This window comes from Pollicipes pollicipes, unplaced genomic scaffold (genome assembly GCF_011947565.3).
Source record: "Pollicipes pollicipes isolate AB1234 unplaced genomic scaffold, Ppol_2.1 Scaffold_4633;HRSCAF=5453_pilon_pilon_pilon, whole genome shotgun sequence".
Classification (NCBI taxonomy): domain Eukaryota; kingdom Metazoa; phylum Arthropoda; class Thecostraca; order Pollicipedomorpha; family Pollicipedidae; genus Pollicipes; species Pollicipes pollicipes.
The window spans coordinates 4,105-31,707 of NW_023596526.1; the positions used below are offsets into that span (position 1 = coordinate 4,105).

A 27,603-nucleotide genomic window follows, 5' to 3' on the forward strand; every position below is an offset into this window, starting at 1 on the left:
CCGCGCTCACGTCGGCCGCCGGCACGCCGGAGAAGCGGAACTCCTGGAAGAGGAAGCGGTCGAGCGGCAGCGGCGGCAGCTGACGTCGGCTGATCTCCAGCTGCAGCTGGTGGATGGCCGTCCACACGAGGAACTGCTGGGGGCGCGAGTACACCATCTCGGCCCGCACCGGGTGGTGCCGGTTGTGCGCGCCGCCCCTCGCCATGCTGCCGCAAGCACAGCATCCGCCCGGGGTCCGGCGACACGCCCAGGAAGGTGTGCACCCTCTCCAGCTGGGCCCACGGCTCCGACTGACGGCACGCAGAGGTCACGAAGAGGTCACACGGCCTGGCTCGTGGCAGATAACGGATCCCGACTCCCCGGTTCGATTCTCCGCGGCGTCCGTCCCGCCTGTCAGGGTGAGAGGCGGGATATATAATATATATATATATATATATATATATGCCATACAGCCTCAGCAGCTGAGTGCGTCGTAAAGGCCCAATAACGAAGGTTACAGGAAACGCATATCTCCATCGGCCGTGCGCACGTGAACCTTATCACTGGGGGCCGTTCGTCACCATTTACCACAAATTCTCCATTCCACAGACGGATCCATTTTTGATGGGTTACGTTAAATCTTCGCGTTGTCAGCCACCAATGAAACAAGGACGGCCCAAACTTGAGCTGCACCGGTTTGTAACAACACGCAGAAACATAGGTCGTCATGACGTAACCTGTTTCTTTATTTACCTTTGCAGGATCCAACCTACCTTTACATCGTTGTTCGTTACCTGCTATGCATGCCATTTGAGGAGACAGAAAATCATGCAGGAGAAGGACAGTCGTCAGGCTAAAGCAGGACAATGCATCAAGGCGGAGCACTTCCCCCTCAAAACGTAAAAAAAAATATTTGTGGAGAAAACTATGAAATGACGTCACTGAGGTTCGGCGCGCAAAAAGACACACTCTCGTAATGTTCTGCTGTGTCGTACGTGACAGCCAAATCCAGGCTGGTGCTTTTCAATCTTCTCACACTTCCCTTTAGCAAAGAGCGGATAGCACGATTTCGTTCCACGCAAAGGCACGTTTGGAGAATTCCGCCAAAACACCCCAAACATCTAAGAATAACTTGTGTATACCAGGCGCTTCCAGCTTGGGGAAGGGGATTCCCCAGCCCCAACGGGAAATATCTCAAACTGTGGACAATTTTGAGTTATTGTGCTTTTACCACATACAATGGCATTCACCGCAAGAACTGAGTCAAAAATATATGCTATAGTAGCGAAAGGCGAGAGCGGTGTATCCACTGACATGGAGTGTTCAGGGACGGGGGAGACAGGTACCGACGGTCCAATGCTGTCACGTGATTTACATTGGCCGTGTACAAGCACTGTGTAGAATACTCATCTGGGCCTTTTAGCCGCTTGTCTTGCTCGCAATAAGAGGTTAGAATACACATGGTTTGTTTTAGTTGGGTTTTGTTGCTCGGTTCGGGGATAGCCATAACTTGATGCAGGCCGGGAGCACTGTGTGTGGTCATGTACCTCAAAAATCAGAATAACAGACAAAAAAGCTGTAATCAAATTTACGCGCGGGGCTCCTCCAAGATGGGACTCAGTCTTCCAGTCTTCAAAAATTGACGGTCAGCGTATACCGCTCGCCGCCAGAGGACGCATGGTGCGTGCCTGAGTTTTTTTACATCTGGTTTGCAGCCAGATCACAATGATGTCACAGCGGGGCTCTTCATTTTCGTGATGCCAAAGCGCGGTAGTGGGCTATCTGTCCACGCTGAAGCTGATCATCGTATTACCCTCCGCAACCTTGCGTGCATGCCATGCATCACGCCTCCTGCAGCCCACCAAAGCAGGCGGTACTTACCGTGACGAATATCACGTAGATTGGTCAGGAGTCAGATTATCCCACACCGGACTTGCCCATATGACGTTTGTCTCTCACTGACATGGCTTGATGTGACAGGAGTGTCAGAGATGCAGAGAACTACGGGCAATGCTTTTAAGGAACGGCTTACCTGCAGGTTCTCGTAGTGTATCACAAGAAGGTCGTCAGTCTGCTCGAGCCATTGGATGTTGAATTCGAGCCAGCTCTGTGCGTAATACTCAATAAATGTTTGCCAATCTGGAATGATTGCCAAATCGGTTAAGACGTGCATCATCTTGCAGTGCCGGTGTTCATGGTGTAACTATTGATATTTTCCACATTTCAATGAAGATCACTGAATCACCACCAGCTCATCCTCTGTTAAACATCCCAATGCAGCATTGGCATTCCCTCTGCCTTCGATTGCATCAATCACAAATCACGATCTCGCCTATCACTCAGCGCCAGTTGGGCTGACGAGCTTCGTCACAGATGACGTCACGAGCCTTCGTCATAGCTTGACCGGTGCGCGGACAAAAAGTGGAATGTAATAAGTGCGAGCAGGTAATTCAAATAACGTTCTCGCATGGATGCATGCAAGTCGTCTGGTTGATTCCGTTAGGTCGTACCATTGCTGTGCATTGGATGGCCTATCTAGTTCACAAAGGTAATTCGGTCTGACCGCCTGAGTGACCTTGAATGAAGGCATTGTTGCATAACGATCGAGACTATCTTTTACTGCTATGGATGCATTTTTGTTCGGACCATCGTCCTATTCTGGTGTGTTTGCTTGTACGAAACGTTTCGGTCATTTTAATCCTCGACCATCGTCAGGAGTTACTGAGTGCTGAAAAGGACTGAATAATGTTGAGCTTTCAGTCATGCACACAGCACAGTCCAAATTTTGCTCCTCGGAATTGCTGTGATCCAAACTTCGGATTATGCGTACAGGACTCAGAAGTGATTGGAATCATCTCATGTTGGGGGAGAGGGGGGGGGGGGGGAGCAAAGGGCGACACCATTTTTAGTTATCTGCTTTCAGATCTCAGGTTATCTTATCCCCCATTAATGATATTATCTTAACCCCTTATCTTATCCCCATTATCATATTATTTCCTTTCAGATTATCCTACCCCCCTTAAAATGATCAGCTGACGCTCAATTTCCAGAGCGTTGGGGCTAAAGCCCCTACCCCCTCCGCGGTTTGCGCGCCCCTTCCAGCCAGCGCCCTACGGCTCCTCCCGATTAGCTCAGGGGTGGAGCGGAAGAGTGGAGCAGAGGTGCGGGTTTTTCTTGGACGGAAAGCCTGTTGGGTGGCTTGGTAGCCGCCGGTATAAGAAGAGGTTTCCTTTCCGCTCGCTGGCGTACCTTCAGGGGTTAACAGCCTCGCGGGAAAGGTGCCGTGATGTCCCGGGGGGGCACGCGATGTGATAGGAAACTGCTCGTTTTGGGGCTTTGTTCTTAGTTTTCTCATTGTGCTGAAGCTATTACGCAAAGCTATGCTAGAACTACATAGGTAGGCATGTATGCACAAGCGAAGCCATCTGTCTATTTCCTTTTGTATGGTCTTGATCCTCATGAAAATCGGAACGACGCCCTTATTCAGGGTGTCTGGAACCGTTGTGATCATGGATTAGGAGTGCTTAAAAGGTTAACGTGACAAAGGTGCCGGAAACAACATCCTTCAATGTTGGAATGTAGGTGCTATGCCAGTTTTAAAGAGATTTGGTGCGGCTGCTGCCGCCCTTTCTATACCGTAGTTCCCGCCCACGCCTGTGAAATGTTTCATTGTCCATCCCCGACAGACAGTCTGATTTTGCGAAGTCTAGTATCCAGGCATATGTAGGCATCCCATAAATGGCGATAAAGTCTCGGCAGATACATTTTCAGCAAATCCAAAAACTAAAAACGTTTTAAGCTCAAGAAAAGACGATTCGCTTTCCTGAGTCAAACAGTTGTATTTTTTGCGCCACACGGCAGCACTCCCAATAAGGCAGTTAGAAGTAAGACGACTACGTAGCCACGGTGCCACTCGAATGTTCAGTTCAAAAGGGGCTTTTGAATCCGACTGAATTCATAATGTATCATGACGCCATTCCAAAACTTTATCTCGAGGGGTGAACGTTTCAAACAACCAGTTCGTAAGGGATCATCCGATGCCTCTAACGGAACACAGCAGATCACTTTAAGGCAACTCGAAGGGAACACAGCAGGCCTCTTCAAGGGACATGACAGTCCAGTCCTCGTCATGACCCCAGTCGGCTGAATTCGGCGCACTCGCCGAATGCTCGTGCCTCACCTTCTCCCCGGAAGTGCTCAAGAGGGTGGGGGTCGTTCTCGACGTGCACCGAGCTGGAGAACTGGTAGTGGCGCGAGGACAGTATGACCTTGAACGGGTCACGGATGATGAGGATCGCCCGGCGTGCTGTGATGTCCATGGGGTACGCCGCGAAGTCGATGCTATTTATTGTCTGATCGGGATCTGCAGCCATGCGCAAATGAATGCTATTGAATGCTTTTAGTGAATGTGATTGTTTAAAGCATGCATAATCTCGCCGTCAGCAGCAGCAGCGGTGATGTTCGCTCCCTGGCACATCGCATTGCTGTGGTAGATGCATGGCAGGTGCACGGTTGCAACTTCGACGCCGACCAAGAGAGATTCGCAGCCATCTACACAGCGACGCGCGAAGCCCACGGCGGGCCCCCACCCGGCACATCTGTCGCGTCGAGAAGACTGCCGTCACGCGCCATGCCACGCCGTATCGTGACCGGTTTCGGGTTACCGGGCCGGACCGGTCGGCCATCTGTCCAGGCCCCGCTCGCCCCCCCCCCCCCCTCCCCCACTGCGGGCTCTGGGTACACGTCGACCCCGAGACATACCATCTGGCCATGAACACTGCTTTTAGGCTTAAGCTCTTGATGAGAATGCATGCGGTTGGCTGAACACTCGAACTACACTGACATTACAAAGCGCAGGCGTTACGCGACCTGAAAAGGAGCTACGTTTACCACAAACCGAAAATCCTGCACTTGTCATTGGAAGCGGTACAGCTAATTCAACGTGACCCAATCAACCTCTTTCGATTTGTGGTCGGGAAATCACACTTCACCAACAAACAGGAGAACGTGCTACATACCAGGAATGACTCGCGGAAATGGCGGATCGTGCGTCTTCGTAACGATGACGTTCTGGGCGAATATGTTCTGCAGCTCGCCGAGGAAGCCAGCACGCAAGAGCTCCGGGTCAGAATCGGAACCGTAGCCTGAAATACGTGTTCCCAATGAATGTCTCGTTCAAAAGGCACGAAACGACCAACGACCAAAACATCACCGAGACCTGCAGACATGTGAGATTATCAACTATCACATGGGAGTAGGGAAAGCCTGAGGGGGGGGGGGGGGAACGGCCCATCTTTTGTCTTTTGCAATGTGTTCTGAATCGCTCCGAGCAGCGGGTTCAGCATGTTTTAGCTGCTTTGAAAAGACCATTTTAACGTATTTGGTCACGATGTTTTTGAAGTTAAGCAACGTTACGTAGGCATGACCCTGGTGATAAAACCGGTGCAGCGGCCCGTTCTTCCAGAGGCACCACATTCAAAATTTTGTTTCCTGTCTCTGATTGCGTGATGCAACATATCGACCGGTTTTACTTCGATACAATCAGTAGTGATCACATCATATAAGGTGTCGACAGACGACCAGAAAATCTCACTTCACACACGTTTATAAGGAATTAACGGAACGAATGTGCATCGTCTATTTCTAGCAAGCGGGCAAAATCCGAACACCTTTTCAAGGTTTTTTTATAATTCATTTCACTGTCATAGAAGTACACACTACGTCACATGACTTGGAGAACCAAGTTCGGGTATACGCGACTTGCAATCAATAAACGACCATCAACAAAATTCAAAATTCGTGAGCAGGCTGTGCTCGCCAATAGGTAGCCAGCCGGCGATGAAGTCGCACACAAACACAAACCATTGCGAATGAACGGTGGTTTATAAACTGCTGATGAATTGCTGGCGAATACCCGATCTTGGAAAACTTCGGAAAATCAGAAGATTTATGAAAAATAATCACCAGACCAAGTCATCCCCTGACGTGACATTTACATGGCCTTATTTTGACCACGGTAATTCCCTTTGTATTTTTACCGTAGAGTATGCCTCAACAGTGTCAACAACAGTGTCAACTGGCAGCTAATAATTGCCTGGATACCGATTACTGGGCTCATAGGGAGGCATTACATTTTATTTTAACTGTTCAACAAGATATCCTGCCAAGTCTATTCAATAATTGCAAATGAATACATCTCTAACAACCGCATCGTTCTAACCCATGGCGTCTAACAAACTTCCTTTGACATTGCTTTTCTACTTTTCTTCAGAAATCGCAGCGCGAGAGCATCGGTGGCATTACTTGATGTTGCTATGTATGGCCACTGTCCGTCGCTCCATGTGAACTGGGGCTCTCCGTAGTGGCTGGCTGTGAAGTTGAGCTTGGCCAGCCAGCTGTTGTGGTCCATGGATATCTTCCGCGAGTACTGTCCGGATCCCGTGAAAACTCCGACTGACACCTCGATGAGGAACCTCAACCACGTGTTGCCAGACCGCGGATGGGATACTAGGTACACGAGATGGTCCATAGTTCTCCTCTTGGCAAACCTGAAAGAAAGAGATGGTGTTATTTCGCTGCCTGGGTGATCACGTGGTTGGAATGTTGACGTTTTCAGCAGGGATCTACAGCAGACGGCAGGGTCCAGCGCTCCGGGCCCAGCGGTGCGTCGGTTTCCTCTCACGCACAGGGAGAAATGTGATAATTGTTTGAACTACTATCTCCATTAACGGTGCTGTCAGGAACGAGGCCAAATACCGCGCATGTCTTATCTTGACTATGATCATGCTTTCAAAGAGAGCAGCCACTGATCGCAGGTTCATACAGTTTTAATAGGAATAGGAAGAAGGTCGCAACCTCCTATCGATCCTAGAAACGTTTTATGCAGTGACACAATTTTACCTTAATTTCACCTCATTCGTTTGACTGAAATGGAGACATAAATCCCTCAGATAAGAGAGGCAGTCCACAGCTGCACGGGTGGGAAACGTACTCACGCCGGGACTCGAACCCGCAATCTTCGGTTTATGAGACCGACGGTTCACCCCATCCGTCTGACTAAAGCAGAGACATAAATTCCTCGGATAGGAGAGGCAGTTCACAGTTGCACGGATGGCAAACGTACCCACGGCGGGACTCGAACCCGCAATCTTCGGTTAGGAGACCGACGCCTTATCCATTAGGCCACGCGGGCTACGCCGTGGGGTAATTTAAACTTTAATCTCACCTCATTTATCTGACTAAAATGGAAAACATAAAATCCTTGAACGGAAGAGGTGAAGCACTGAGCAGCTGCCCGAATGGAAAGCGTACCCACGGCGGGACTCGAACCCGCAATCTTTGGTTTAGGAGCCTGACGCCCTTTTCATTAGGACACGCAGGCTGCATCCCGTACCAATTTTACCTTAATTTCACCTCATTTGTCTAATTAAAATGGAAGACGTAAAATCCTTCAATGGGAGAGATAAAGTAGTAAGAAAAATAAAGTAAAAATAGAGTACACATGGAAAACGTATCCACGGCGGGACTCGAACCCGCAATCTTCGGTTTAGGAGACCGACGCCTAATCCATTAAAATCCTTCAATGGGAGAGATAAAGTAGTTAAAATCCTTTAATGGGAGAGATAAAGTAGTAGGAAAAATAAAATAAAAACAACGTACACATGGGAAACGTACCCACGGCGGGACTCGAACCCGCAATCTTCGGTTTAGGAGACCGACGCCTTATCCATTAGGCCACGCGGGCTGCACTGTGAGACCTGATGGATAAGGCGTCGGTCTCCTAAACCGAAGATTGCGGGTTCGAGTCCCGTCGTGGGTACGTTTTCAATTTGTGCAGCTATACAGCGCTTTACCTCTTCCATCCAACGAAAGCGAATCTAAAAACATTGAAAAAGCTAACGGAACGTGTCGAAGCCATGCTGGATCACGAATACTCGTCACAGTGGCACGAGGAGGAGGAGGAGGAGGAGGAAGAGAACACTCATATTGACAAAGGCGGCACGTGCCCGAGTGTTTTATGGACCTAGGCAATGTGAGAAGGGGTGATGATATCCTCCGGTGCTTTTTACACACGCATTAAGATCAATTGTAGTGAGCGTGCTGAAAATTGGTGACCTTTCGTTAACTCCCACTTGTCACTTCCTTTTTAAGCAAAATCGAGCTCACTTCATTATCCGAAAGTGATTCCGGCAATGGCTTCGTGAGCCCGTACGGCCAAATCACGGACTGGAGGAGCGGAACATGGAATCCACGAATTTGGTCTTTAATCGATCGATGTGCCACTTAGTGGGCCATAACACTGTCTATTGCATCAACGCTTATCTCATTCCAGCGATGTGTGCGTAGTAATGACTCGGCGATGTCCCGAGTCATCGTGTATGCGTCTTTCCCTCTAGTCACATGATTCACAGCAGTGGCACGAATGATTAAAAATAAATGGTGCGCTCGAATAGGCTAAGATCCAAAAAAAAGCGAATGCGCGGGCGATACGTGCTGGAACAGAACAGGAACAGTCTCTCGCTGTACTTCAGCAGCGAGGCTAGCGGTGCATTCGCAACGACCCGGGCGACAAAGGTGATATGCCAGCGACGTCAACCATGATTTCATGCCCCATAGTTCCAGCACCGTTTGGCATTCACGGCGACCCGGACAGCAAAGGTTATACCTGACATCACGCATAATTTTTTTCTGGATGTGCGGAATGCTTGTCCTCGACTCAAACGGAATAAGGCAAATATGGCACAACACACTCATTTTTAAAAATATTAATTTGCGTGGCTAGGACCGACCGCGAGTGATACCAACTTGTCTTTAATCGAATAAAGAGCAAATATGTGGTGTTACAAAGAGCAATGTATGCAGTTTATCACAGAGAGCAAAATTTGCAGTTCCCATGCTTATGAACACTCATAGTACATACAAACGGGACTTTTGTGTCTTTGCATGCGTAGTGACTGTCACGACGGCAACGAAGATGTCAACAGAAAGAGATGACGCAGAATCTATGCTGTCGACTCGATAAATAACATCATACCCCACAGATTCTGCTCCGACTGGTGTTCGCAGCGACCGGGACGACAAAGATTCCGCATGACGTCACCGAACGCGCTGAACCTTTTCCTGCGATTCGATCGAAATGAGACAGAAATGGGCGCAACATATTTAATTATAAATAGGCGAATTTGCGTGCCCAGGACCGACCACGAGTAGTGAAAAAGTGTTTTATGCGTTGTAAAAAGCATAATTTACGTTTCCTTTTCTAAGGAGCACGTAAAGAGCCTGCAAACAAAAATATTGTTTCCTTGCATACACAGCTAGTGCACGACAGTTACGAAGATGTAGACAAAAAGCGAGTCGTGCCGCGAAGACGTCTGGCAAATATTCTACGAGGCGTCACGTAGATTAAAACATTCTTGGTACGCTGTCAATGCACCCTAGGTGCCGATTCAAAACTAGGCCGCGACGACCACACTGCCTATTGGCCTCTCTGCAGAACCCACATACCAGTCAACCGTACGCGGTGGCCACGAATTTCGGTCAGCTGATTTTCATCGAAAGTTTTGTTGAAATATGGGCTAGCTGAGTATCAAAATTTTCTGTGCCTGACCTAAAGTGTCGGTTTATCACCGTGTGACGTCACTGAGCCAATCCATTGCTCTCAAAGGTCTGCACGGCGGACGGTGCTCCGTTCCGTGTCCCAGGCTTTGTGAGCACCCCTGCTTCATATCCATAGTGATTCTGGAGGCGTCAACGTAACGAAGCCTCATGACATCTAGTAAGGGAGGAAAGGGGGGAGGTGAAAACGAAATGAAAAATTGTCCTGTTAATGTCTTAATGTGTTTTGGGAAGGTTTTGGTGAATTTCGGTGAAATACTGAGTTAGCTTAGCGAACAATAGAGAGCAAGGTCGCCACCAAGGGAGACAGAGCTCCTTCCGTGAGTATGAAGCGATTACACGATGAGCTTCACCACGACGATGAAGGTCGTTATCATGTGCGTCATCTCGCCCGCGACCTTTACAAAAACCATTCCAAGTCAAGGCCAGGTCGTCTAAAACCTTGCAATTGTTGCTTTAGAGCAATGATGAAAGACATTTTACATTACCTCCGATCACTGTTTTCTATGAAGCATGTGAAGAATCTTCGTAATATCTGTATAGATCATGAAGTGCAAACTCACTCAAGACCTTAAGCAAGGTTTTAGAATGACCTCGGATGACCTGACAGTAAGACCCCTGCGAGTGAGTGGTGATGCGCACTGTGGCGAAACAGATTTTCTACATGTGCATATGAAGCTGAGAGAACCGGTCCAATGCAGCCAGTCAAAAGTTATAGATCATGTAAGGGGCTCAAGGGACATAGCCAAGGGGAAGGTCAAAGAGTCTTTGCCTTCCTCCCCCTCTTGATTCAAGAGATTGACACTAGATACTGGATGATTTTACAAGAATTCAGTCCAAACCGTAAGGTTTTTGAGAATGACATTGCCTACCCCGAGGAAAATTTGGTTATTTGGGGCAGCGACGGTGCAGCAGGGATGAGAGCATACCTTTGCCGGCTAAAATTTGGGGCTTTTTTCCAAACTAAAACCATTGTAGCTACTCAAAGATCACCAATAGTTATATACAGGAGGGCCCCATGACTGAGCTATCAGTAGTGTCGGTAGTATCAGTAGTATCAGTAGTATCAGCTAAATAGTACGAAATCGACCTCAGAAGACCCTTCTCGACATCAAGAGGCTTTTTATCGGTCGTGAGTACACCCAATACCAACGAACTGGCCATGTTATAAGTTTCGTTATTCCGCGCTGATTGGCCACGTGGTAACCCGTTTTGGAGCACGACTTTGCGTTCAGGAATTTTCATGCTTGCCTAAAGAGACTAACCTTACAGCGATTTGCTGCCGTCTTTATTTCCTCACTGGTTACCGTCTCTATCAGTCGTCGTGAAAGACGCAGGAATAAACTTATGCTAATGTAAAATCCGGCGGCATCTCATGTGGAACGGCTCTCGTGCTAGGCCTGTATGCACGTGGGATGGAGACCTAGATTATGTGTTGTATGCACGTGGGATGGAGACCTGATTTATGTTTTGTATGCACGTGGGATGGAGACCTGATTTATGTGTTGTATGCACGTGGGAAGGAGACCTGATTTATGTGTTGTATGCACGTGGATGGAGACCTGATTATGTGTTGTATGCACGTGGGATGGAGACCTGATTTATGTGTTGTGTGCACGTTGTATGCACGTGTTGTATGCACGTGGAGACCTGGTTTATATGTTGCGCTGATCCCTTTCGGTTCGTGTCACTACGGCCTCGTGAAACAGCGCCGAGAAAAACATCACGAACTGCGGAACAGATGAGTGCTACGCGAAAAAACTGCGGACATTCTGGAGTAAATGATCTTGAACAATGTCACAGCGAGAAGTAGCAAGAAACACAACACATCTATACTGTGGGTCTAATGTACAAAAACCAACTGCGTGCAAATCCTTTGCCTTAACAGTCAGCTTACAAGAACGCAGAAGAGCAATTATCAAGGGCTAGCAAGACTTGCAATCAGTGTTCAAGTGCACCAGTCATGCTCTTAATGGTACCGAAGCCTGCTGACCGTAAAACGTGCACAATCACAAGTGGCATTAAATGGTCTCGAGACCTTGAATTTTCGCGGTGGCCTCTTACGGTTCGGCGACAAGACGCCCCGGATCATTTTGGGGCTTTTCGTCGTTTTAGAAACCCAGCGTGCTGCGCCTTCTTAATTTCAGCTCCCTCTGGACGCCCCGGGACCACTGCCCTTAAGACCCGGCAACCACGAAAGGCGATTGCTTGTAGCCCGATGTCCAGCCATCGCAAAGACCAGGAATCCATACGAGATGCGAGGTGTTGCACGTGCTCTGAAAGGAACCTTTCTCATTTGCCACTTGATGGGACGTTGAAAATTCTAGGGCGTTGGACATTTGGGGCTTCGTCAGACCGACTTTCTCGCGATATAAATCAAAGACCCCAGAGAATGTGCGACCCCAGTAATATACATCGTCTCGCGTTTAACGATTCGGGAGATTGAGAGCCACACCTCTTCAGTAAAAAGCGACATTCCAAACTATTCGGCCCAATGCGTCACACCATTGGCAGTAAATCAGCTGACCAACAAAGGTATTGGGAGTGGCTGAATCATGACCGGCAGGGAGCAGCGGTATCAGCGAGCCGGCAGCGTGCGGTCCGCCACAGCGCGTCCGAGAGGTCGTGCCGGCCGCTCGTGACCGTTATTTGAGAGAACTGATAACTGTAACGGTTCGGCTGAAACGCGCTGTGACCGGCCTCGTCGTAACCGCCTCGCCCGTCGTTGGCGGCTCCATTCGACATACACGTGCTGGTGCTCCAGGCGGTCGCCGGGTCGGCGCAGGGGCTGGGCGGAACATCGGCGCCTCATGCATTGCGGAGGCGCCCCGGCCACCTCGAGCAGGCCTCCGTCGCCTGAGACGGTGCGGGAGCTCCGGTGACCGTCGGCTGATGGGTCCGGTGACGTCACGCGACCCGACCTGACCCGGCGCCGGCGCCCCAAGCCTGCCCGCCTGTCTCGACAGCGCCGGCGGACAGCGCTATTCAGACGAACGCTCCCGCGGCGCCGCGGGGGCCGGCGGACAGCGCTGTTCAGACGAACGCGCCCGCGGCGCCGCGGGGGCCGGCGGACAGCGCTGCTCAGACGAACGCACCTGCGGCGCCGCGGGGCCGGTGCAACAGTGCCCGGCGAGCCGTGCGGAAGTGAACCGTGTGAAACCGCGCGGGAACTGGGTTTGCGTTGAGCTAGGCCTAGGGCCGGCTGCGTGGTTGTTGAGGTTCTTGAAAGTGTCGCATGCCATCGTTGCAAACGCACGGGGCCCAGTTCAAGGTCAAGTGTACAGCGCGGAGACTAAGAAGGTGCGTTTTGCGGTCTGTGTTCGTTTTAATGACATTCTTTGCATCATGGCCAAATAAATCTACGCTACCAAGCTCTCATGTTTAAATAGAACTAATGGATGACACCCGCGGTGCCGTGACCGCGCTGGTCAAGCAACGCGGCAAGGCAACGGAAAGCCATCAGAGGTCATGGTTTGTCACGGAAAGTTTCTGTCTTCGGCGCTCGGCTTGCGATTCAGCTTGGATATAACAGAGGATTTGTGAATGGTGTGAGCTGTTGGGAGCTCTTGGTGTGCACCATTAGGGTAGTTGTTCCTCAAAACGCGAATGTAAAGCTCTTGGACGTAATTTCACTGCTACACAGCCACGCTCAGCCTTCTTATTTTGGGTCCCAAACAGACAGTTGATCGCAGTGTTGCCTGGCGAAGTTGTTTCGCTTGTCACTGAGCCTTTTCGCGGCAGTGACGGCCTCATTGATAAATGTGCGTGATTAGGGCACTTTCTCTTGCTGACGACGTCGTGCGAAATTTCACCGGGTCCTTCATCGGTCTCCGCCAAAGCAAGCTCGGTCTCACCGCGCCCATCGTGATCCTGTCATCCAGGGACCTGTGGACCTGGACCATCCAGGGACCACTAACACCGGTCACGTGTACTGCACTGACGTTCACGGGCGTCAGCAGTGTCGCCCAGATGAATACAGATACAAGCGCTACCCATTTCTGTTGCCCGTATTGCATCGCGACGCCGGAGGTTTGAACGCATTGGTGGCGTTTGAAGCACTCAAGCCTGCTCTCAACCACCGGTTGGCATGTGCACCATTCACTGATCTTACTGTAAAAAGATATTGTTTGCATGTGGATCGGAAACTCTCGCCAATAGACATCGTCCGCGGGCAAAAAGTGCTCACGTGGCACGAGGCTGACTAGCGGGCAATTCACGCTGGACTCCGCCACTCACGCTCCAGCCATGCGTACTAGTGGATCAGGTGTATGAATTCGCTCGATCATGACCGCGTTCGATGTTCTTGGCCGCCGACCATCCGCAAACGGAAGCCGAAACAGTTTTAAAACCGCGCGTAAACGGCGTGCACTTCGGTAACGACGTCGCGCGAGTGCTGCTCGCGAAGTGACATGGTTTTTGATCGTGATTGTTATCTGACGCATACGCGTGTATGACCCTCCTGACCGGGGGTGCGAGGGTCGCCTGACAATTTCAGCACACCGCCCCCATGGTACATCCGTGAGAATGTTCCCTGACATGAGATAGGGAACAGCCGTCTCACCGCCATTGTGCCTGCGGCATGTGCGTGCGTGTATACGTATGCACCTGCAAGCGTGCATGTGCGCGTGTGTGGGGATGGGTGTACATGTGCGTGTGTGCATGTGCATGAGCATGGGAAGCGGCGTATAGTTGTGTTCCCGAACGTATGCGACGCAACATCTGTAAGAAATTAATAGAAATAATGGGGTGAAGTCCCTCTTGGACATAAAAAATGTTGCAGAGCTTGTAGACACGTTAAATCATGTTCTCGCCATCACGGATATGCTGCAGATTAGCATCGGACCGACTTGCAGAAACGCGCCACAAACCCGCTAGACTCGCTAAAAACTCGCTAATTTTGGCAACAGTTGATGATGAAATATCACCGAGCAGCTTCGATGAACATAGATAAGATGTACAGCGAGTGCCATTTTCACGAATGGTACGATACAAACTTTCCAAACCTCTTCAAAAAGCTTCAATTTCTTACTTTTAACGATACAACTTTTATAAGCAACCTTTGACTGCAACTACTTCGCAGAAGTTCAAAGATGCTTGTAAAGACGTATATACTGATTAAGTTGCGGGTCGCTGGTAAGCATGTTCATACTTGTCTGGGCAATTATGATGCCAGATGCCTACTTCCCGAAGCTTTCCATTGTCAAGAAAGCAGAAGGTTCTTTGTGACGTCTGACGCAGGTGAGACATAACAGACTCCTGTATCCAGGCTGCGTGCCTGTCAATTTGTAGGTAGCAACACTACATGCAGTAGCATTGCGATTGATATGTAGTAAAATTATGTCAGCAATAATGATAAACAAGTTTTAGCCTTATTTTGTGTCCGAAAAATGACATTTGGCTATTAAATGACAATGACATTTGATGAAAACAAATATTTTCTTGTCAAGTGTGAGGTATTTGCTAGCACTGTCCTCACTTTATTTCCATCCCTACAAAGGTTTGCTACGCATAAGTCCCTCGTAAGAACGGCTACGGTGATAATAGCTAACAATGAATTACTGTGGCAACAATCTCAACCAGAAACAACTATGTGGAACCAGGAGAGAATCCCACACCCTTGCATGTTTCGCTCAGAAAATGATTTTTGGTGAACCACAATCTCTACGGCAGACCAAAGTGTATAATGGATATTAAGGCGGAAGGGTTAGGTGCAACGTGAGAGGCAACCTTCTATTCGTGTGAAATGTGCAAAAAACGCTCGCTCAACAGCTATTTTTTGGTGTGCACATCCGCATAAGGGACACTTAAAAACAGCCATTTCAGAATAAAGACTGCAATTATCTTCCTTGCACTCTCACATATGTTATTATGGGAGTGAAATCCCTTCACCTGCCCACGAAAGCTCTTCTAATCTCGACAAAACCGCATTCATAACACTGTGCCGTAAAAAACTCGCGGAAGCGTGATTTTAGCTGCCGTGAGATCGCACTGATAGCAGTGTAGTTGGATGAAGAAAATCCGATTACGCTCCATTGGATGACTCCTAGCCAATATGACTGAGGGAAAGCGTGACTGGCTGAAACAGCAAAAGAGTTTCTGGGTAGACCATCAAAAGAGCAGTTGACTGGGCTGAGGGCATTAAGAGTCCCAATCAAAACTCGGAAGCATCTAAAAAATTGCATGAATCATGACACAGCACGGCCGGGAATGATGCTGCGAACGGGGACGCTAAACCTAAGGTTATGCACCTGGAAAAGCACCTAAAGCAATCCACCGAAAACGCTTCGTTTCTGCCTAGCGTCAACACGATGCCCACTGCCTAGTTTGTGTTGGCATTGACAGGTCACAGAATTGTACCGTAGCGCGGGATTTTGCACTCACGATATATTTTACACAAAATCCTGCACTTTTGTCTTAGGTGTCTCTCATATACGCCACCAGGTTACATTCGAACCGTGCACACTCTTAGCAGCTTTCTTAGTGTTCCGCTCTCTTGCGCAACTGCTACCTTATCGTGAAGCGGATACTCCAGGAAACTTTAACTCCAGGCGAACTCAAACATCTGCTGCAGCCGCATAATAATTTTAATAATTTATTTTAATGTACCCCATCAACATACCCAGGGCCAGAACGTCAAGCTTGGATACAGACGTACATTATGTTGGTGTCTAATGGAGCCGGAACCCCGATACCCTATTTTTTCAAGCTTTTTAACATTTTTTCAAACATTTTAGGCCTTTTTCGCCTCCACAGATGCATATTATAACCCAACAGAACGACGACTGGTGGTTCAAAACACGCGGGTCGCTCACCATGTGCGACATGAAAAATATGAGAGAGTCCTGAGAGAAATAAAGGAGACAAATCTAACGCGCCAGAGTAACGCGCTACCTTGATCGATGCACGGATAATCAAAGGTATAGAGGCCGAAGACCAGTCACGTGCGTATGCGGAGAGATCCGTCATAATAATCTGGAAAATGCTGGGCCTCACTGTTCAAGTGGTAATGTAATCATGTTGCATCGAACAAGCCATCGCACACTAAGCAAGCAGCATGGAATGATGATAAGCCTTTAGACATTGTGAGATGACTGGATTCTGTCGAAGGAAACACAGACTATTAGCAAGAAGCATCAAGGGCCTCACTACAACTAATAAGCACGAGGAGTGGCAAACCGGACCCAAACTCAAACATCCTTTTTACGAATCTATGGGCATGACTGGCATGCTTCCAACCGAGGCGATGCAGTGCCTGCCGGATGGTGCAGGTACCAACAGGTACCGGTGCGCAGGTACTTACCAGGTTCGGTAGCGCGAGCAGCGTGACGTGTTGAGCCAGGCTGTCGACGGCACCGTCCTGTCGTAGATCTCGTGCAGCGCTCGGCCGTAGTAAGTGCCCTTCTCCGGGCCGGCTGACTCTTCAGTCTCCTGACCGCCGCTGTGGCCAGTCTCGAGGCCCTTCAGGGTTGCGGCCTCCTCAGTCTTGCCGTCGCTGGCCGTCGGGCCCGCCTGGTAGCCAGCCGACTCGGTGATGGGGGGGTTGTCGGCGGGGAAAGGTCGAGCCTGTCAACACCATGGCACTGCCGAGGAGCAGCACGCCACTGACCATCAGGAGCGTGAGCAGCGTGCGTCGGGCCCAGCCCGGCTGTCGGCCGGGCGTCCAGCCGCGCGGCGCCAGCCCTCCGTTCAGAGCCGACCGCGTGTGGGCCATCCCTGCACCTCGACCGGCGCCAGGAGCGGCCGGAGCCACACTGACGGGAGGTGCCGACCCGCCGCCGCCGCCGCTCGGCCGACAGCAGGCCGGTGGCGGATCGCGCCTGGTCGCGCGTGGGAGGGGAACAGGACCCGCCCCACGTCAGGAGCGGGAGGGAACGGGACCCGCTGCACATCAGGAGTGGGAGGGAACGGGACCCGCTGCACGTCAGCAAGAGGGAACAAGACCCGCTGCACGTCAGGAGCGGGAGGGAACAGGACACGCTCCGCGCCAGGAGCAGGAGGGCAGCAGGACACACGCCGCTTCAAACACGGGAGGCAAGGGAGGGACCAGGACCCTCTCCACGTCAGCAATGGAGAGGGCACGGGACCCACCCCACCCCCACGTGAGGTGAGGGAAGGGAGTTCGAACTTACGCAGCAGCCGAGGCAATCACAGCTATGTTTCCCATCGGTGAATTGGCCAGCCAATCATAACAGTTCGATCATAGATCACGCGAGCTCAGTTGGTTTTGTCGTCAACGTCGACGGCGTTTGGGTTCACTGTGATAATCGGTACGCGTGGGCTGAATGCTTGGTAAGTGAACCACAACGGCGACACGTGTGTGTCGCAGCCAAGTCTGTGGAACCCGCGTGCAGAATCGTGCAGAAGCTCGATGTTGACAGGCGCAGCGGTGTACAGTCCAGAAGCCGGGAGAGTGTCAGTCGGAGCCCGTGCACAGTTGGCTGGCTGCCGGTAGGATCGCTCCTGAATAACTCGAACGGTACCTATACGCGATCTATAACAAAAAATCGTAGGAACACGTTTCTGCTGTAGGACGTGCGAAGCGGCAAGAGAGCTTATGCCCGTATAGGCTGTTAGTTTGGCCATCAAGCCACCATGGCGTGCATTAGTGATGACGCTGAGTGATCTCAGTGCGCACGTGTTGTGTGGGATGAAGAACATCTCTCGCGCAACCACGCGCATGTGGCGTTTTCTTGGGTTGCTGTCCACTCCTCGTCTCACTTCCGTAAGTGATGGTGCCGGTCATCTTCATTTCAGCCTTCAGTAGCCCATTATTATGACATTGAAAGCCACGCTGATGGCGCGGCAATGCTAAGAGGAGTAACGTAATGAATATTGCATTAGCGACAACAGAAAGGTGGGCCGATCGCACAAGCTGTAGTACAGGATAACGCAGACACCGACGATGACACCTTACTCGACGTGCGGGCTCGTCAACACGGTGCCGGTCCTCCGGTGCGGCGGAGTCGGAGCGGCCCCGCTCTCGGCAGCGGCGGAGCGGCCGCGCCGCACTCTCAGGTCAGTGCTGAGTCACAGGACCGGCCGCTCTCTCGCCGGGTCAACAGAAGGCGGCCGGGCGCCTCTGTTCACGTGTTCACGGCCGGCGGCACAGCAGGGACGGCGCCGGGTATGTGGGACGTATGTACGTCCTCCGCGGCCGGGACGGCGCCGGGAATGTGGGACGTACGTACGTCCTCCGCGGCCGGGGACAGTGCCGGGTATGTGGGACGTGCGTACGTCCTCCGCGGCCGGGGACAGTGCCGGGTATGTGGGACGTACGTACGTCCTCCGCGGCCGGGGACAGTGCCGGGTATGTGGGACGTGCGTACATCCTCCGCGGCCGGGGACGGCGCCAGGTATGTGGAACGTGCGTACATCCTCCGCGGCCGGGGACGGCGCCGGGTATGTGGGACGTGCATACATCCTCCGCGGCCGGGGACAGTGCCGGGTGTGTGGGACGTGCGTACGTCCTCCGCGGCCGGGGACAGTGCCGGGTATGTGGGACGTGCGTACATCCTCCGCGGCCGGGGACAGTGCCGGATATGTGGGACGTGCGTACATCCTCCGCGGCCGGGGACAGTGCCGGGTATGTGGGACGTGCGTACATCCTCCGCGGCCGGGGACGGCGCCGGGTGTGTGGGACGTGCGTACGTCCTCCGCGGCCGGGGACAGTGCCGGGTGTGTGGGACGTGCGTACATCCTCCGCGGCCGGGGACGGCGCGGGTGTGGGGTGCGTGCGACCCTCCGCGGCCGGGGACGGCGCCGGGTATGTGGGACGTGCGTACGACCTCCGCGGCCAGCGGCGGGTCATCGGCAGGTGCCGAGCTCTCCCAAACACTCATCCGACCGGATGCACCAAATTTAAGTGACATATGTTTACAAACGAGAGGGAAAAACTACACCAGAAACCATCTCCGACACGTAAAGAGAGGAACAGCCACAGGATAGACCTTTTTATCATTTACTATCGCAATATTTTTTGGTCACTTGCTTTCGTCATTTCCTATCGCAACAGAAAAATCTGCAACTTTCTTTGGAAAAGCTGTTCTGTGCAAACCTGACAGACTAGGGGTGCATCAATGTAGTGTATTACCTAAATGCAATATCGACAGCTACAAACTTCATTCCATTCACTACAGTGGTGTCAACACAGCACTCTCACGAAGCATGACCACGCATTTACCCGACTGCGCATCTCTGGAGCACGTGCGACACGAACATGACAAGACATTAACACGACAAATAACGAAGAACACTGGCGTTCTTCAGACATACAATGACACCACGCGCCTCCAAAGATGGGAAAGCTTAGTCAGAGGCGGATCCAAGGGGGAGCATGGGGCCATGGCCCCCTTGGGACCCGAAGGAGCCCATTGGCTCCGAGGGGGCCATCGCCGGCCGAACAGGTGCAATTTGTTAACACAACTCGCAACAAAACTGGATATCCCTGTCATTTCAGGTGACCGAGAACGCGAAACTGAAGGGCCTATGAAGAGTCAAAAAATCGTTCACCGATCGGAAAAGTTGTGAATTGGAAATTTTAAGCCTCATTGCACTGCCTAGGGGCCATGTCCTCTCCGGGAGACCTATATGCCCACTGGCAAGATCATTTCGATCGTTAAGAAGCAGTCCACGTTGCCCTTTATTTCTTTGCACTTGCTCGGAGGGCCCTGCGCTGTTGTTGGTGCCCTTCCTGCTAGCTTGCCCGGGCACTCTTGGCAATCACGGGTCCTTTCACGTGTTCTTTCCATTCGCCACAAAGACTCTGTGAGCTATAGCCGGAGTCCCACATCTTAACCTGCCGGGGTATTCTCGGTTCCTCAGGGGCCCTTTACGTGGATCTCAGTAAACCTACCGACACACTTGCGATATGCTCATGGACCCTCTACATTGGTCTAGGGCGTTTCCGATTCTCTGTCACTTGCTAAGGGCACTTTTGTCGGGGGCCCATCTGATGGCTTGTTTGGGCACAGTCCAGTCGTTTCAGGGACCCTCCACACTGGGTCTTGGGTATTCCTTTTCTGAACGGGGGCCCCACCCTCCTGTGGAGGCCCTTTTCATTGGGTCTTGGGCGGTTCCTTTTTCAATGGGAGGACCCTACGCTTTAGAAGGAGGCCCTGAATGCTAACCCGTTCTGACGCACTGGATCGTTCGGGGGTCCTCTGTGTTGAGTTTTGAATACTTCCCATTTGAATGGAGGTCCCTACGCTCTTTTTGGGAACGTTATCTGCTAACCTCCCCGGGCACACTCGGGCATTCGGGGCCCCTCTACATTGGGTTTCGCGTACTTCTTACTTGAATGAGAGGGGGGCATACACTCTTGTCGGGAGCCTATCTGATAACGTGCTCGGGCACATTTGATCGTTCGGGGGGCCCTCTACATTGGGCCTTGGGCACGTATTTTTTTAATCTGGCCCTACGCACTTGTCGGGGGCCTCCTCTATTCGCCTCCTCGGTGACACTGGATTGTTCGGGGGGGGGGGGTTGCACATTGGTTCTTGGTGTTTGAATTTACGGCCCTCTGCTTCCACGCGGGTCATTTGATAACCTGTTCGGGTACACTTAATTTTTCAGGGGCCCTCTGCACCGCGTTTTGGGTGTTTCTTGTTTGAATGGAGGTCATTAGGCTCCTTTCGGGGCCCTTTCTGATAAGATGTTCGAGCCCATTCGATCGTAGGGAACCTCTACAGATGGTTTTGGATACTTCGTTTTTTAATGGAGGGCCCTCCGCCCCTTTTCGGGGGCCCTATCATCAACCTGCTCCGGAGCACTCGATTATTCGGGGCCCTCTACATCGTGTCGTGGGTATTTCATATTTGGACGGAAAGCCCTACGTTCTTGCCGGAGCCCCCATCTGTTAACCTGCTCGGGCCCACTCGAACATCCGGGGGCCCTTCACATTTTTCTTGGTTACTCTTCATCTGGATAGAGGGTCCTACACACTTGTCGAGGAGCCCATCTGTTCGCCGCTTCGACAACACTGGATTGTTCGGGGCCTTTTTGTTGGGTTTTGGTGTTTGAATTAAGAGCCCTGCACTTCTGTCTGGGCCACATGATAATCCGCTCGGGTATACTCCATCTTTAAGGAGCCCTCTACATCGGGTTTTGGCTACTTCTTATTTCAATGGAGGGCCCTTACGCTCATGTCGGGCCACTTCTGATGAGCTGCTCGGGCTCATTCCATAATTATAGGGCCATTTACATGAGGTCTTTCGTGCTTCCCATTCGAATGAAGGGCCTTACACTTTTGTTGGGAGCCCGATTTGTTAAAATGCTCCGGCACACCCGGTCATTCGCGGGCCCTTTGCATTGGGTATTGGGTACCTCTTATTTCAATGGAGGGCCCTACGCTCTTGTTAGGAGTCCTATTGGTTCACCTGCTCGAGCACACTCGAACATTCGGGGGCCCTTTACATCGGGTCTTGGGTACTTCCTATTTCAATGGAGGGCCCTACGCTCTTAACGCCCTTTATGTCAACCTGCTCGGGCGCACTGGATCGTTCAGAGCCCTGCACATTGCGTTGTGAGTATGTCTTATCTGAATGGATGACCTTATGTTCTTGGCGGGCCCCACCTATTCGGCTGCGCGGGCCGGTGGCGGGTGCAGAAGATGGGGGAAGGGGATGGGGGTGGGGGGGGGGGGGAGCCAGGGGACCATCCCCATGGACCATGCCGAGGGTACCTAAAGGCTCCAAAGGGGCACATAACCAGTCGTACAGATGCAGTTCTCTTACAAAAAACCAACAACAAGATTGGATGCCTCTGGGTCTACAGACGACCAAGAATAATTGTTAGCAAAAGTACAGAGCCCATAAGTAAACGAAGTTCATTCTTCGCTGCTTAAGAAAGTGTTGCTTGGGGGGAAATCTTGGGGCTCATTACGCTGTCTAGAGGCATTACGGTGCTGGTCGCTCGACCCTATCTATCCTCTTGCCGGGTCAATCTGATCACTAAGGAGCTTTCCGCGTTGTCCTTGATCTCTCTCCATATTTTCGAGGGACTTTCCCATCTACCGACAATTTTTTGCATTTACATATACATTAGTTACATTTCTCCGACAATTTTTTCTTCTGCAATTTCAGTCGTATATTCTGTATTACAAATACTAATATCCCAGCCCCCTTTCTTCCCTTTTTTATGAAAAGCAGACAAATTGTAACAAGGTGGCTCAAATCAATGTTAACTACCCGAAAAGCTGCACACTGATCGAATATTCAGTAGTAGCTACCAGATCTCACTTTTATTCAAGCATATGATGGTGAGGCTCGGCAAACTTGGTTCGGATACTTCTAACATGTGCATAGAAGCACATAAGTTTTCCTACACTTCTTTTTTAGGCTCACTCTCCAACAATTTTGAATTTTCATTACATAGAGTGTCCCATGTTTACCCTCCCAGCCTCAGAAACTGGTTTCCCTGAAGGACACGTTCTTACAACCTATTCAGGACGTGTATACCCTATTCAGAGAGGTGGAGTCCACCCCTATGACGTTAATTGGCGTCATGCATTGCTAGGTGCCTTTGAAATACTCCCCAACAATTACTCTCCGCATGTTTGCGGCCCTCTAGCTTAGAAGCCAGTGTGTTTCAGGTCTTTTAAAGGGTATGACTGTGATATGCATTGGAGGGTCTTCAGAATGGCTATTTCACTTCAAAACCCCATGCAAATGTAGAACGTTCCTTTTAACCTCAACTATACCGCATGGTAGAAAGCGCGGAACCTGAAACGAGGCATGAAAAAGCCTATTGATGCGGAAAAGGAGTCTTTTTAAATCAATCATGTATGACAAAAAATATGCCGACAAGATATCGGAACTCGGTACCAAATTCTTCCTCGGCTGCCATCCCACCCTCTCCACGCTTTTTTATGTGCTGTAGCCCAGGTTCACATATATACATATATATATATATATATATATATATATATATATATATATATATATATATATATATATTGTATGTGCGTGCGTGCGTGCGTGCGTGCGTGCGCGCGCGCGCGCGCGCGCGTGTGTGTGTGTGTGTGTGTGTGTGTGTGTGTGTGTGTGTGTGTGTGTGTGTGTGTGTGTGTGTTGCACAAAACAGTCTTCTGAGCGAGACGAATATCTGACACGCTTGACGCGGTATGACTAAAAGCGCTATATTTATTTTGACATATGAGCTGTTAAAGGGGATATGCCAGGACTTGCTGAAGGAACCGAAACACATCCCATAATGATCTATCCGTGGGTAATCAATGAAACAATTCGTTCGGCGCACCATCCGCGCGCGGCTCTGTATTCCAGACTCCCGAAGAACCCACAGGTGAGAGCTGAGTACCCGACCCCGGTTGTAATCAAGCACTCCGCCGCGTAAGTGGCGACACCCCTTGGTTGCGGCTGCTAACAGTCACCCTATATGCATGTCAAATACCATCGCGGCTAATATATAGTGAGAGCTGAATGTTGAGAGTAAGGGTGAGAGCTGAATGTTTCCCATACCTCGCGAGCGGTAATTACGGACATGTTAGCAGACCGTCCGATGTCGGCCATCGCGGTCATAGACCGCTGAACTCGGGGCCACTCACCGGGTCGGGGGCGACCGGCCGACCTCGGCGGCCGACCCCGCGGGCGGATGAGCCCGGAACCAGAGACCCTCATGCTCCAGATGGCGCGGACCGTTGTGCAGGCCGTCATCGGCGAAGTGCCAGGCGGCGTCGAACTCGTCCTCAGAAGCACTAGGTCATTCACACAAACAAATCAAAACAAAACATCTATGATTACCTTGTGTTATGTGCTGTTGCTGAAATTGATATAAAAGCCATATTAGGCCGTGGCCGATGATTCATCGTCAACCGTTACCACAACAAAAAAGTGTTAACTGTGCCTAGTTCTAAAATTTTCATTTCCAGGGTATCACCGCACGTTAGGATGGTGTTAAAGAACGTCGGAATGGACTCAAAAGGCCCCGCGCGGAGCACTCATACAATCTGTGAAGAAAACCTCGTTGGAATCTCTACCGGGAATGGACGGAAAACCCATCCAGGTATCAAATGCATCTGTGAGAACCCGCTGAATCTTTCTATGGCATGTGAAGGAACCATCCTGGTTTCCTACATTATTCAGGGTTCTCACCAGGCCATCAGGTCCCACGTGTATACACTCCTCGATCACGCGCACCATGCACATCGGCAGGCGGCGACGACGCGCCTTCTGATTGGCGATGGCTTCTGATGGCTGCGCCCCTGAGCTCCACCTATTCCGGACAACCTCAGAGTGTCCATGGGCCCCACCTATCCTGGACAACCTCAGAGTGTCCCTGGGCCCCCACCTATCCTGGACAACCTCAGAGTGCCCCTGGACCCCTCCTATCCTGGACAAACTCAGAATGCCCATGAGCCCCACCCATCCTGGACAACCCCAGATTGTCCATGGGCCCCACCTATCCTGGACAAACTCAGAGTGTCCCTGGGCCCCACCTATCCTGGGCAGCCTCAGAGTGTCCAAGGGCCCCATCTATCCTGGACAACCTCAGAGTGTCCATGAGCCCCACCTATCCTGGACAACCTCAGAGTGTCCCTGGGCCCCACCTATCCTGGACATACTCAGAGTGTCCCTGGACCCCACCTATCCTGGACAAACTCAGAGTGTCCCTGGGCCCCACCTATCCTGGACAACCTCAGAGTGTCCCTGGGCTCCACCTATCCTGGACAACCTCAGAGTGTCCATGGGCCCCACCTATCCTGGAAAAACTCAGAGTGTCCCTGGACCCCCACCTATCCTGGACAAACTCAGAGTGTCCCTGAGCTCCACCTATTCCGGACAACCTCAGAGTGTCCCTGGACCCCACCTATCCTGGAAAAAACTCAGAGTGTCCCTGGACCCCCACCTATCCTGGACAAACTCAGAGCACCCCTGAGCTCCTCCTAGCCTGGACGAAGTCAGAGCGTCCCTGGGCCCCACCTATCCTGGACGAAGTCAGAGCGTCCCTGGGCCCCACCTATCCTGGACGAAGTCAGAGCGCCCCTGGGCCCCACCTATCCTGGACGAAGTCAGAGCGCCCCTGGGCCCCACCTATCCTGGACGAAGTCAGAGCGCCCCTGGGCTCCACCTATCCTGGACGAAGTCAGAGCGCCCCTGGGTCCCACCTATCCTGGACGAAGTCAGAGCGCCCCTGGGCTCCACCTATCCTGGACAAACTCAGAGTGTCCCTGGACCCCACCTATCCTGGACAAACTCAGAGTGTCCCTGGGCCCCACCTATCCTGGACGAACTCAGAGCGCCCCTGGGCCCCACCTATCCTGGACGAACTCAGAGTGTCCCTGGGCCCCACCTATCCTGGACAAACTCAGAGTGTCCCTGGACCCCACCTATCCTGGACAAACTCAGAGTGTCCCTGGACCCCACCTATCCTGGACAAACTCAGAGTGTCCCTGGACCCCACCTATCCTGGACAAACTCAGAGTGTCCCTGGGCCCCACCTATCCCGGACAAACTCAGAGTGTCCATGGGCCCCACCTATCCTGGAAAAACTCAGAGTGTCCCTGGGCCCCACCTATCCTGGACAACCTCAGAGCGCCGCTGGCCTATCGTGGACAACCTCGGAGCGTCCTTGAGCCCCAACTATCCTGGACAAACTCCTTCGCTCCTGGCCCTTTGCACTGGCCCTGATAATTTGGCAAGGCAGGAGCATCGGAAGGGGAGGAGGGCACCGGCAGGCACCGAACTCTCCAGCTCTCGCGCCGGCAGGCACCGAACTCTCCAGCTCTCGCGCCGAGCTCCCGCGCCGAGCTCCCGCGCCGAGCTCCCGCGCCGAGCTCCCGCGCTGAGCTCTCGCGCCGAGCTCTCGCGCCGAGCTCCCGCGCCGAGCTCTCGCGCCGAGCTCCCGCGCCGAGCTCTCGCGCCGAGCTCCCGCGCCGAGCTCTCGCGCCGAGCTCCCGCGCCGAGCTCCCGCGCCGAGCTTTCGCGCCGAGCTCCCGCGCCGAGCTCTCGCGCCGAGCTCCCGCGCCGAGCTCTCGCGCCGCCAGTCCACGCACACGGAGTCCATCCCTCCGGAGCCTGGCAGGTATTTCAAATAACAGCTAAAGTTTCAGTCAGGTTGGATAATAATGCTCATTTTGGGGATGTTTCACCAAAAGCCAGTAGTATCAGAAACACTACCTTATTCCCTAGAATACCGGGTTGCGCTAAATGCCTGCGACACATAGAGCTACGCAATGCGTTTACTAAAAGTGTGTACCTTCATTATTCACACAAGAGCAGGTCAAGTCGTCTACTTTGAAGGAGGAGCAAAAGAAAGAAAGCCTAGTGGGCCGATTCATGCCTAGGGCAGGCAATGTCCCGAAAGTTTATGTTCTGCCGCGGCGCGGTAAAAGGGAAGATAGTTCGGAAAATGTTCTTATGGAAGGCAGTCTCATCTACTTAACACACTAATAAAGTTTGTTTGTATGTTTGTTTATTTTGGACATGGGTATTCCACAAGCAAAAGCCCAAGTATGGAAGCAGTCCAGTTTTAAAAGCAAACAATATACGATACACACACAAACAAAAGACATAACCAGACACACACACACACACACACACACACACACACCACACACACACACACACACACACACACACCACACACACACACACACACACACACACACACACACAACACACACACACACACACACACAAACAAACACACACACACACACACACACACACACACACACACACACACACACACACACACACACACACACATACACGCATACACGTTACACACAGTCGCACATCAAGTCATGAAGAGAATGTTCCACGTGTGCCAACGAGCCTAACAAACTATATCGGAATTTAAAAAGTCAGTTGAGGGAAAATTCTGCAGAAAGCGATTGCAGACAGCGGGTAGTCGTGCGACAAATCCATTTTTAACAGCGTTGACCCCTGCGAATGGCTCGTGGAAAACGTCGTCATGCCAAGAGCCGGACAGATGCAGCCAGGCTGAACAGTGATGTCAGGTGAGCGCAGTCAAGCCTGTGATGATATACGC

General features: G+C 51.5%; 1 protein-coding gene and 1 non-coding gene across 2 annotated transcripts; both read right to left on the minus strand.

Annotated features, from left to right (window-relative positions):
* Nucleotides 1-202: 202 nt before the first annotated feature.
* On the minus strand, nucleotides 203-6,479 carry LOC119097869 (WSC domain-containing protein 2; the record flags this gene model as incomplete). Its single annotated transcript, XM_037220815.1, has 5 exons — nucleotides 6,283-6,479; nucleotides 4,998-5,123; nucleotides 4,160-4,342; nucleotides 2,012-2,118; nucleotides 203-290 (listed from the first exon to the last, which is right to left on the minus strand). Coding segments are annotated over exons 1-5 (610 nt in total), but the record flags the coding sequence as incomplete, so codon positions are not given.
* Nucleotides 6,480-7,650: 1,171 nt separating this feature from the next.
* TRNAR-CCU (transfer RNA arginine (anticodon CCU)) lies at nucleotides 7,651-7,723 on the minus strand. The gene has a single exon. It is a non-coding gene; the product is annotated as a tRNA-Arg (tRNA).
* Nucleotides 7,724-27,603: the final 19,880 nt, after the last annotated feature.